Source organism: Cordyceps militaris (assembly GCF_000225605.1).
Source record: "Cordyceps militaris CM01 unplaced genomic scaffold CCM_S00007, whole genome shotgun sequence".
Lineage (NCBI taxonomy): Eukaryota > Fungi > Ascomycota > Sordariomycetes > Hypocreales > Cordycipitaceae > Cordyceps > Cordyceps militaris.
Genome location: NW_006271975.1, coordinates 91,317 through 102,595, shown reverse-complemented (window position 1 = coordinate 102,595; position 11,279 = coordinate 91,317). Strand labels below are relative to the sequence as shown.

Sequence of the window (11,279 nt, the reverse complement as noted above, 5' to 3'; positions counted from 1 at the left end):
TACTTTTTATAACCTTTAAATAACTCTATACTCTTAAAATACTCCTTTTTAAACTATAAATAATTTTATAATAATATATAAATATAATAGTAATAACCTATAATATTAACTATTACTACTATACTACCCTTATTACTACTACCTAGTAATAATAAGAGCCTAGAGGGGTATAAAAAGGGCTATTAAATAATTTATAGCTATACCTTATAAGGTAATTCTAATAATAAAGAGTATTAGTCTAATAATAAGCTAGATTTTCTATATATTATATATTTCTTATACTTATACTAAATAATAATACTAAATTATATTATAAATACTAATAATAAGTATACTACTTATACTATAAGCTATTAGTTCTATATTTAAAAGCCTATCTTATTTATAAATAGTCTTAACCTATACTAATATATATATACTTTAATAGTATTTATTAATAATAATAAGGTTATTATAATACTAGTAATTAGTACTATATATACTAAGGGGTATAAATATATAGTTCTAATAGCTATATAGGTATATACCTAAGACTATTTTACTAGTACTCTAGCTAATACCTATATAAACCTAACTAATACCCTATCCTTACCTAGTACCTTAGGTACTATACTAGTTATTACTCTAGTTACTAATACTATAATAGTAATAGTACCCTAGGGCTATAATACTAGTAATAGCTTTAATAGCCCTACCTATATAGTATTAGGTTAGATTAACTAAAACTTTATTATATTTATAATAAGTATATATATTTTCTTTTTAGTTTACTACTTATATCTTAGTAAAGAATAATATAGGCCTAAGCTATATACTAAGAGGCTATTAATAATACTATTTTAATAATATTATAATACCTAGCTACCCCTTTAATACCTAGCTACTAAGCTATTAAGTACTATAACTTAGATTATAGCTACTCCTTATACTACTAGTCTAATAGCTATTATTATTACTATTATAATAACTTATACTACTCTTACTTATACTATTATTACTTTTACTCCTATTTATACTTATATTACTACTATTCCCCCTCTTATTATTACTTTCTTATACTTAATAATTACTTAATATTACCTATTTAGGTATACCCTCTTCCTTCTTTACTACTACCTTATAACCTAGCTAGTAGTATTATTATCCCTACTTTCTTTAATCTAGTAGTTATTATTAAAGATATTAATAATAATAATAAAAAGCTTTTAGACTTTATACTATAAATATAGGTATATTATACTATCTTTTCTTTTTTATTTTATTATTATATAGTTATACTTTTAAAATAATATAGTATTAATATATTTTTAGTTTTATATTTTTATACTTTTTTCTTTTCTTTTTTTTTTTATTATACCTAGCTAATATACTATAGCCTTAGTATAGTACTAATATACCTATAGTTTATATTTTTAATATTATTTTTTTATTTTTATTAATAACCTTTAGTAGCTTAGGCTATATATACTAAAAGGCCTAGTAAGGACCTAGTAAAGCTATAAGTATAGAGTTATACTCCTTTAAGAATAAAAGAATTATTACTTCTTATTATCTTATAAGTCCCTTTTATCCCTAGTATAATACCTTACTTTACTTATATAGGTACTATATCTTAATACTATACTTATTATAGTCTTAATTATTAGTTAGTAAACTATACTTATTTAGTCTTTTATAAATAGGCTATATATAGTCTATTATTATCTTAAGTATTACCTTATTATTCTTTAAACCTAGTAAGTATAGTATTATCTTATAATGCCTTTAGGGGTTTCTAGGTTAGGTCCTAGTATCTTACCTATTTAATAAGTACCTTTCTTCTATAGCCTTATTCTAATAAATAGTAAATATATAGAATTTCCTTAATAGTATATTCTTAGGTTAGCTTTAGGCTTAGCTTATCTTTAATTAATATTAGCTTAAAGGCTTAGTTATTTTATAATTAGGATAAAAGGGAATTATTTATAGCCTATTTAATAAAATTAATATAAAATATCTTATAAAGGTTCTTTAGTATATTAAAAGTTATTATTAATAGTATTAAAACTACTATTACTATATATTTTACCTAGACTTAATTAAGTTTTTTATTTAGCTATACTATTATAATATTATATAAGGAAAGTTATACTTTATCCCCTTTCTAGAAGTATTCTATTAGGTATTAAGAGTTATTTATAGCCTCTTTAACCTATTACTAGGTATATATAATTATAGCCTAAGCTAGCTTTAAGCCCTTCTTAATATATTTAAAAAATACCTTTACCTTTCCTATAAAAGACTTAAAAGGTATTAATAGCCTTATTATAGGCTATATAGCTAGCTTATAGTAGCTATATAGTAAGAAGTTTAGGTTAAAACTTATAATAGATAAGTCTTAGTTATTAAGTATAAACTAGGCTATTAGTAACTAGGTAGGCTAGTTATACTAGGAGTATATAACTAGTATATAGAGTACTACCTATACTTCCTAGTTTACTTACTTTATCCTACTATCTATTTAAAAATAGAAGGCTATTAATAGAAACTACTTAGTACTAGTTAGGTAATATAGTATTCTTTAGAACTTACTAACCTAGTCTAATTCTTTATTACTTATAATTTAGTTAGGGAATCTATAGAAATACTACTAGTATAAAAGGAACTATATTATATAGTTTTTTACTATTATAAAGTTTATTACCTTAAGCTAGATATACTTTAATAATTAGTTAGTAATTACTATTAGGAAATATAGCTAGCCTTCCTTTTAGGCTAGTAGGTTTATTATAAAGTTAACTAAGATTTATAGTTTAGTATTTATTTATTTAACTATCTCTTTCTAGACTACCTTATCCTACTTATCTATTCCTTTCTAACCTTTTATTATAGCTAATATACCTAGAGGGAGACTTATCCCTAGGTATCCTCTTTTCCTAAGCTATTAAACTAGTCCCCTATAGAAACACTACTTATATAGATTAGTATTAAGGGTCTAGCTAGCTTAAGCCTATAGGCTATAATTATATAGCCTATCCTCCTATAGTAAAGATATTACCTTACCTCTTAGTACTACCTTAAATACCTATATAATATACCTTCTAGACTATATATTACTTAGGGTTATACTACTAGTAGCTAGTTTAATTCTAAGGGTATAGATACCTATTATTTAAATATCCCCTTTATAGTCTATATACTACCCCTATAGTCTTTATTATAGTTTAGCCTAGTATTACTTCTTAATTCTATATAATTTAAAGTTAATTACTACCTTTTAAAGTATTTAAATTATATTATTATAGTTTATTTAAGAAATACTATAGCTAATTATAAGTATCTTTATTATAGCTAATAATATAAAGTAAAGTTTATTTAGTTTAACCTTATTTAATTATATAAAGCTATTAATTAGTATTAACTTCTATTTAAAGTATATATAGTAATAGTTAAAGAACTCTTTATTACCTTATAAGATTATACTAAGGTTTATTATTATTATAAACTATTAATAAAGGTTATTAAATACTATCTTAAAGTATCTTAGAAATTTATATAGGTTTATTATACCTTAAGGGCTACCTACTTTAAAGTATATAATAACCTTTAGTTATAATATAGTATTAAGGTTTATTTAAATATATATAAATTAAGACTTTAAGGGGTTAATAAAGTCTATATTAGTCTTTAGCTTATATACTATAGCTTACTTTTATCCTATAAATACCTTAAGATTACTATTAAACTTTTCTTTTATAAGTAAAGGCTTTTATTAAATTATAAGTAAGTTAGCTAAAAAAGGGGTACCTCCTAGTACTACTATCTAGCCTTAAGGGTTTTAGCTAGCTATAGTCTAGGTATTAAAGAAGTCTTATAGTTATTATAACTCTTTTTTTAAAAATATATTCTACTTTATTATAATTATAATCTAGGCTAAAAGCGCCTAGTAGGCCTTAGCTATTAGTAACTATTATTTAAGTTATAATTCTATTATTATTACTTTTATCTTATTAGCTTTTTTCTTAACTAGGTAAGAAAGGTATTAATATAGAAGAGAGTTAATTATTAAAGACTAGCCTTAAGGTATCTATAGATAGGTATTATAATAGTATTAACTCTCTTATAGAGTAAAAAAGGAGGAAAAGCTAGTCTATCTATCTACTATAGTATATAAAGGGGGTATACTAGGGGTATACCTATAGTAGCCTTAGGCTAAGTCTAGTTAGAGTAGGCTTAAGCCTAACTCCTTTATATAATATTCTAAATTTTATTAATTTTCTTATATATTATTCTTTTTTATAAAAAAAATTAAACTATATTTCATACTTAATACTTTATTATATATAGTCCTTACTTAACCTTATATGCTTTATTAGTAGCTAAGGGCTATATTTATAATGATTCTTTCTTTTTGCTGGTGAGTGATCGATCGGTTATGCTGTAGCCGCAAAATGACGTCAATAAAGTCCGCAACTAGACCAGAAGGCAGCTTGCAGGATCTTCCATCTCACAGCTCCCTTTACCACGCTTTAAAAAAAGTACAAAAGAAATCAATATGACATAACATCCACAACCATGGACGTACTACTCTCTATACCCGTCATGAGCTACTTCCTCGCTCCCGCGCCCTCATTCTCATCCATCGGTGTCTCGCTGCTCTTATACCTCAACTGGCTGACGCTCATCCTGTCGCACTCGGCGCTCAAGGTCCACCTCGTCGGTGTCCTCGCCCTACGCGTCGTCTTCTGGTTGCTCCCGTCGCTTCTCACCCTGCTCTTTGACGCATCCCTTCCGAGCCTCGCCGAGTCCATCAAGCACGGCAGGCGCGCGGGCCTGCCGCCGCGAAACCGCCGCGTGCTCGCCCAGCTTCTCCTGCTCGCCGTCTTCAACACCGCTTTTCTGGTGGCCGTTGAAGGGGCTTGCAGTTATGCGCTTACCGTGTTGACTGGGACGCCTGAGTTTGTCGTGGCCACGACGCTGCCGCTGCCGTGGCAGATGGCCAAGCACATGGCCGTCATGATGCTCGCGCGCGAGGCCCTGCAGTACTATATCCACCGGTTCCTCCTCCACGGCCGCTCCTCCTCCGTCGCCCGCCTCCACAAGCAATACGCGCACGCGCAGTCTGGCGCGCCCTTTTCGCTGCAGCTCATGACCGATCACCCCGTGCCGCTGCTGCTGCACCGCTTCCTCCCCATGTACCTTCCCGGCGTCGCGCTGCGGCACACGCACCTGCTCACCTACTTCTTCTTCGTCGCTCTCTGCACGCTTGAGGAGACGTTCAGCATGTCCGGGTACACGGTCGCGCCGGGCATCCTGCTGCGCGGTCTCGCGCAGCGCGGTGCGATTCACTACGCGAGCGGAGGCGCCGCCAACTTTGGCCCATATGGCGTCGCGGACTGGGCGCACGGTACGAGTCGCGGGAGAGACGTTTTGGAGGACTTGCAGGACGAGGCGGAGAAACATCACTTGCCGGAGCGCGCGGGGAAAAAGGTGAGTGATGGCGCGGGGATGCTCCAGGATGGGCTGGAGGCGTTGCGGGGAAATAAGAGCAATAAAGCTAGGAAAAGGGCGTGAAGTGGATGATTTAAGAACATGGTGGCTACTGTGAGATCATCGATGTTACAAGGTATCTGTTCCGAGGGAGTTACAAGGCGTTTGTTTCGTGGGAAAGTCAAAGGTTGGATAATGCTCGACGATACCCATGGACCTAGAATAACCGTTGCCGTCCGTCTATATGTTTGTCCGTCATCTATAATGCAATGTATACCAAATCAGCAGCAGAAATGCACACTCCATAGTGTAGAACCCAAATGCAAGCCCGCATCTACGCCACCCAGCCCTTCTTCTTGCGGTACCACGCCAGCGTCGCGAGCCCGCACTGGATGCGCATGCCCATGCGTGCGTCCAGCACGTACGCCTCCCACGCACGCGCCTTTTCCAGGTTCTCCTCGCATACCTTGAACTTGTCCTTTTCGTACGCCTCCGTCGCCGCCGCATCTAGGCCGGCGGGTGGCTGGCCGCACTCGGCCCACGCAATGGCAGCGACTTCGTGCACCGCCGCCGGTACGACGTAGTCTTCCTTCTGACCGCCCTTGAACAGATTCCTGACTGGGTTAGCACGACCTCCGCCCTATTGTCGAGTTTTGGTTACACGTACCGGTCGTGGGACAGCACCTCCTCTTTGAGCAGGGCCTTGGCTTCGTCCAGGCGGTTGCTGCCGCGCAGGATGGACGCCAGACACACAGCCCGCACGCCCAGCTCATCCCTCTCCTGGAGCTTCTCCAGCTTCTCGGCGGGCACCGTGAGCCTGCTCCACGCCAGACACGCCTCGGCCTTGGCAAACTCGGCCGCGCCCATCCACTTTGGTCCGCTCCAGGCAAACATCATCTCGACCGCGGGGCTCACAGACACGGCATCGACAAAGTCGACGCCGAGGGCCTTGCGGCGCGCCTCCCACTTGTGTACCTTGCGCTGCACAAACGCCTCAAACGGCAGCTGGCGGGCGAGAAACCTCTTCTTGGTCGATGTCTCGCCCGACTGGCGGAGGTACTTTTCGGCCGTCTTCTTCTCGGTCGCGGCCGCGGCCGCGTCCCCGCGCGCGACGGCGTCGCGGTACAGCTCCAGCGACGCGGCGCCCGCCATGTAGTAGTACAGCCCCGCGCTCCAGGTGTTGACCTCGACGCAGTGGAGAAAGTACTTGCGCATGCGCGGCCAGTCGTGCGCTGACATGGAAAAGAGGGCAAGGGTGAATTGGTTGATGGCGGTGACCTGCTTCATCTTCGATTGCGTACCGCTTTCGAGGGCGGAAATGGCGGCGGGTAGGTCGCGCCGCGAGGCCAGGCCTTTGGCCTCTTCGATTAGCCACATGCGCGACTGCGGGAAGCGCTCGCGCATGGTGGCAAGCAGCTCGGCAACCTTGTGCTGGGGCGTGCCGTAGGGCTCGGCGGATTCGTCAAAGTCTGCCTCGTGAGGCTGAATGTCGACAAGGCCGAGCATGCTGTGGTAAAAGTTGAGAAGCATAATGCCGGCAAATGCACCGTTCTGTATCAAGGCGTTAGTAAAAAGAAACCCAGGTTCAGGGTATACGTACAGCGTTGGGATGCGCTACAGATCGCCAGAGCATGCGGATGCCAGCCTCGCGATCGCCCACGAAACCAACAATGGAGAGAATCCGGGCAAAGGCCGGCGGCATCATCGACATCATGAGCATCAGAATGCCCATGCACATGTTGACGCCCGAGTGGATAAAGGCGTCAATCGGATTCGCCAGCTCGACGTCAATGTCCTGCAACGCCGGCGCCGTGTTGGCCGGCGTAGGCAGCTTCTCCGTACCAGCCGGGAGAGCCTCGAGGCTGCTGTTGGACGACACGGGCGTGGGCGCTTCCGAAAACACCGCTTTTCCCTCCGTCGACGCGCGCGGGCTGGCGACGGCGGCGCTGCTCGACCCCTTCCGCGCGCGCTGCTTTTGAAAGTAGTCCTTTTCCTTGGTCATGATGGCGTCGAGCGTAATGTAGGCACGGCGCAGCTTCAGGAAGCTCTTCATGGCCTCCATGACGCTCTCGTTGAGGACGCCCAGGACGGCCGACATGAGCTGCGTCTGCGTCACGACGAGCTCGTACTCGGTGCCAGGAGGGTAGATGTCGCCGCCCGCCGCGTGGCCGCCCGCCGCCCGCCTCTGCGCGCGCCGCAGGTCGTCCCAGGCTCGCGTCTCGCACTGTGCCAGCAGGGCGGCGGCACGGTTGATGTTTTCCTTTTCGAAGCCCAGGATGGCCTTCATGAAGAAGACGAGCGTGGTGCCGAGCTCGTGGTAGGTGGAGCTGCCCTTGCGCAGTTCCGTCTCGGCGGTGTCAATGTCGTCGTTGATGATGAGGTTGGTCGCGCGCATCGCCTCGGCGAGATTGTCGCGCTCGGCGGCGAGTTCGGCTTGAGGGTCGACGTCGTCGGCCTTGGGGCCAGCGAACCAAGAGGCGAGGCGACTCATGACGCCGGAAGTCCGGATGTGTTGTTGTTGGATATGAGCAGGAATGTTGCTATACGCACCGAGCCCAAAGAGAACCACCACTTTGAACAAAGGAAAGGGTGAGCGGTAGTTGGGGCAAATGGTGCGACTCAATGACGATCATGTAGAATACAAGACTGGCATGCGAAACTCGATGAACGCACTGCACTGCCCGGATCTGACGGCGGCCCCGCTGACCGGTGACGACGCCAGCGGCGAGTCTACTGGATTTTAGGCTCTGATTCGGGGCCGTTTTGCCGGAGTTAGCACGCACCGGGTTTCTGATCCGTCTGGCTTGGCTGAGGCTGAATCAAGGTTGTGTTGGCGCTAGGTGCAACGTTGGGTGGTGGAGGTTGGAGAGCCTGCAGCCTGGAAACGTTATCAGCCAATGAGGCACGCATTGATTCGTTTCATTGAGGATTCTGATAAGGAGGCCTCAAGACAATTTCCCGAGTTAAAAGTGAAGCCAAGTTGTGTTCTTTGTAGTCCTTGCTTCTTGGAGCAGTCTGTTAATAGTTAATGTCCTATTATGGTCCGGAGGTAGTTACTCACAACAAGGTATGATGTAACTCATTGGCCAGCAGACTTACGGAGGTTACCAAACTGATAAGAACTGCCTGCGGCCTTTCTTTGTGCGTTGGGTTTTGCACACCACGCGAGTTAGTTACTCACATCTCTCAAGCGGAGCACGTGCTGACGCAGAACCTACACCGCAAGACACCTGTATTCGCTCTAAAGCCTTCAATAACAGTTAATTGCTATGAAAATCGAGATTTCACTTATGTGGTCCCTTTTTTCCTTTACCAAACGAAACAGGGTGCGTCTTGGTTGCAACACCTCGTTAAAGTAGCCTACCCTATAGCCCGGACCGAATTCTTCCGCCCTGGGTGGCTGCCCCACGTCGCCGCCAACGAGAAGCTCACGCAAGCATCCACCTGCCTGTCTCTCCGATCTAACCCAAGCTCCAGCGTCAATCACATCAAACCACGCCAACACCAGTCGCATCCCTGCAATCTCATCCCCGGACTATCGTCATATTCCCACCCAAACGTCAATTACACAGCGCACGCGCATCATCGCTGAGACACGGTCAGCATGACGGCCGAGAAGACCGACGACAAGCCCACCACCGCGGCCGGTGACCAGCAGCCGCCCAAGGAGACCAAGGCCGCCGCCCTGGGCGAGGACGACGAGTTTGAAGATTTCCCCGTTGACGGTGTGCCATACATCCCCTGAGCGCAGCGAAGACGAAAACGAAGGAGCTAACGATTGTCAAGACTGGCCAGAGGACCAGACGGAGGCTGCGCAGAGCTCGGGTCAGACCAAGCATCTGTGGGAGGAGAGCTGGGACGATGACGACACGACGGATGATTTCTCGGCGCAGCTCAAGTACGTTTTTCTTTTGTCCCCCTCTGTGCCGTAACTTGTTGAACGGCAGCGGTGGTGGTTTACTTGATGAGGATCGCAGCAGGCTAACCATGTGCAGGGAGGAACTGAAAAAGGTCGAGTCCTCGAAACGGAGATGAACGAGCGAAGTTACATATCAATGAGGAACAAAAAAAAACATATATAATAGGACCATGGCCGGGACTGCAAGGATAGGCTGGGCTAGATGGGGCGAGGGCGGTAATGCCTTTTCTGTAAACCATCACAACATACGGACTTGGTCACGATAATTGACAATTCGCGTCAGTCTGCGATCCTTTGCTACAGTGGAATCGAATTTGAGGGCACACATGCTTCATTAGACATTGTACAAATATGCCAGTGTGATTGATTGAAAACTGATTATACTATTTTCTCTCGTCGCTACAAGCGGCTGTTTTGCCTGTCTGGACCCCTCGTCAACGGGTTCCCCAAAGACATAATCGAGCGGCTTTACTTACTCGACAGGGCCGTGACACCAGGAAGCTCCTTGCCCTCGAGCAGCTCCAGCGAGGCGCCGCCGCCCGTGGACACATGGCTGAGCTGGTCCTCGACGCCGTACTTGGCCGCCACGGTCGCCGTGTCGCCACCGCCGATGATGACAATCTTGCCGTTCTTGCAGCCGGCGACGGCGGCGTCGAGCGTCGCCTTGGTGCCCTTGGCAAACTTGTCAAACTCAAAGACGCCGGCGGGGCCGTTCCAGAGAATCGTCTTGGACTCGGCAATGGCCTCCTCGAACAGCTTGACGGACTCTTTGCCGCAGTCCAGGCCCATCCAGCCGTCGGGGATGCCCTCCTTGTCGGTGGCGTAGCCCTCGGTGGCGTCCTTGTCAAACTTGTCGGCGGTGACAAAGTCGGTCGGAAGCACCACCTTGACGTTCTTGGCCTTGGCCTTGGCCACCAGCTTGGGCACCGTCTTGGAGCCGGGCTCGTCAAACAGCGAGTTGCCAATCTTCATGTCGTCAATGACCTTTTTAAAGGTAAATGCCATGCCACCGCAGATGATGAGCGTGTTGACCTTGTCGAGCAGGTTGTCGATGAGCTGTATCTTGTCGGAAATCTTGGCGCCACCGAGGATGGCGAGGAACGGGCGCTCGGGCGACTCGAGAGCCTTGGCAAAGTAGTCGAGCTCCTTCTTCATGAGGAAGCCGGCCGCCTTTTGGGGCAGGTCGACGCCGACCATGGAGGAGTGGGCGCGGTGGGCGGTACCGAAAGCGTCGTCTGTCTGAATTAGCATAGATTCTCAAACTGGTGTGACTGCCGCGTAGGCTTGCACATACTGATGAAGACGTCACCGAGAGCCGTCAGGCCCTTGCGGAATTCGTCCACCTTGGCCTTGTCGGCCTTTGTCTTGTTGCCGTCGGCGTCCTTGGCGCTGCCCTCCTCCTCAATGTGGAAGCGCAGGTTCTCGAGCAGGATGACGGCGCCGGTGTCGGCACCATTGACAATCTTCTCCACCTCGGGGCCGACGCAGTCGGGCGCAAACGTGACCGACTTGCCCAGCTGCTTCTCGAGCTCCGAAACGACGGGCTTGAGCGAGTACTTTGCGTTGACCTGGCCGTTGGGGCGGCCGAGGTGAGACATGAGGATGACGGCCTTGGCGCCGTGGTCAAGGGCATGCTTGATGGTCGGGATGGCGCCGACGATGCGCTGCGGGTTGGTAATGGTGGTGCCGTCAAGGGGGACGTTGAAGTCGACCTGCAATGGCGTCACGGTTAGCACGATTCCTGGATTGTGACGTTTGCTGTTGCTGTGATGGCGGGGTACCCGAGCTCACCCGAATGAGGACGCGCTTGCCCTTGACGTCGACGTCGGTAATGGAGAGCTTGTTGGAGAGCGACATTTTGAAAATGAGATTTGTTAGATTTTCTGGAGTG

At 44.5% G+C, this 11,279-nt stretch overlaps 4 protein-coding genes across 4 annotated transcripts; 2 read left to right on the top strand and 2 right to left on the bottom strand.

Annotated features, from left to right (window-relative positions):
• Positions 1-4,554: 4,554 nt before the first annotated feature.
• Positions 4,555-5,553, top strand: CCM_08272 (sterol desaturase family; the record flags this gene model as incomplete). The annotated part of the gene is made up of 1 exon (XM_006673411.1): positions 4,555-5,553. The coding sequence occupies one exon, from the start codon at positions 4,555-4,557 to the stop codon at positions 5,551-5,553; it is 999 nt and encodes a 332-aa protein (XP_006673474.1).
• A 250-nt stretch (positions 5,554-5,803) lies between these two features.
• Positions 5,804-8,379, bottom strand: CCM_08271 (Tetratricopeptide repeat protein 39; the record flags this gene model as incomplete). The annotated part of the gene is made up of 5 exons (XM_006673410.1): positions 5,804-6,083; positions 6,137-7,020; positions 7,070-8,040; positions 8,143-8,199; positions 8,253-8,379. 5 exons carry the CDS (start codon positions 8,377-8,379, stop codon positions 5,804-5,806), a joined length of 2,319 nt encoding a protein of 772 aa, XP_006673473.1.
• A 694-nt stretch (positions 8,380-9,073) lies between these two features.
• CCM_08270 (DSS1/SEM1 family protein) lies at positions 9,074-9,504 on the top strand (the record flags this gene model as incomplete). The annotated part of the gene is made up of 3 exons (XM_006673409.1): positions 9,074-9,194; positions 9,256-9,367; positions 9,417-9,504. The coding sequence occupies 3 exons, from the start codon at positions 9,074-9,076 to the stop codon at positions 9,502-9,504; spliced, it is 321 nt and encodes a 106-aa protein (XP_006673472.1).
• Positions 9,505-9,856: 352 nt separating this feature from the next.
• Positions 9,857-11,245, bottom strand: CCM_08269 (phosphoglycerate kinase; the record flags this gene model as incomplete). Its single annotated transcript, XM_006673408.1, has 3 exons — positions 9,857-10,623; positions 10,683-11,100; positions 11,180-11,245. 3 exons carry the CDS (start codon positions 11,243-11,245, stop codon positions 9,857-9,859), a joined length of 1,251 nt encoding a protein of 416 aa, XP_006673471.1.
• Between the last annotated feature and the right edge of the window lie 34 nt (positions 11,246-11,279).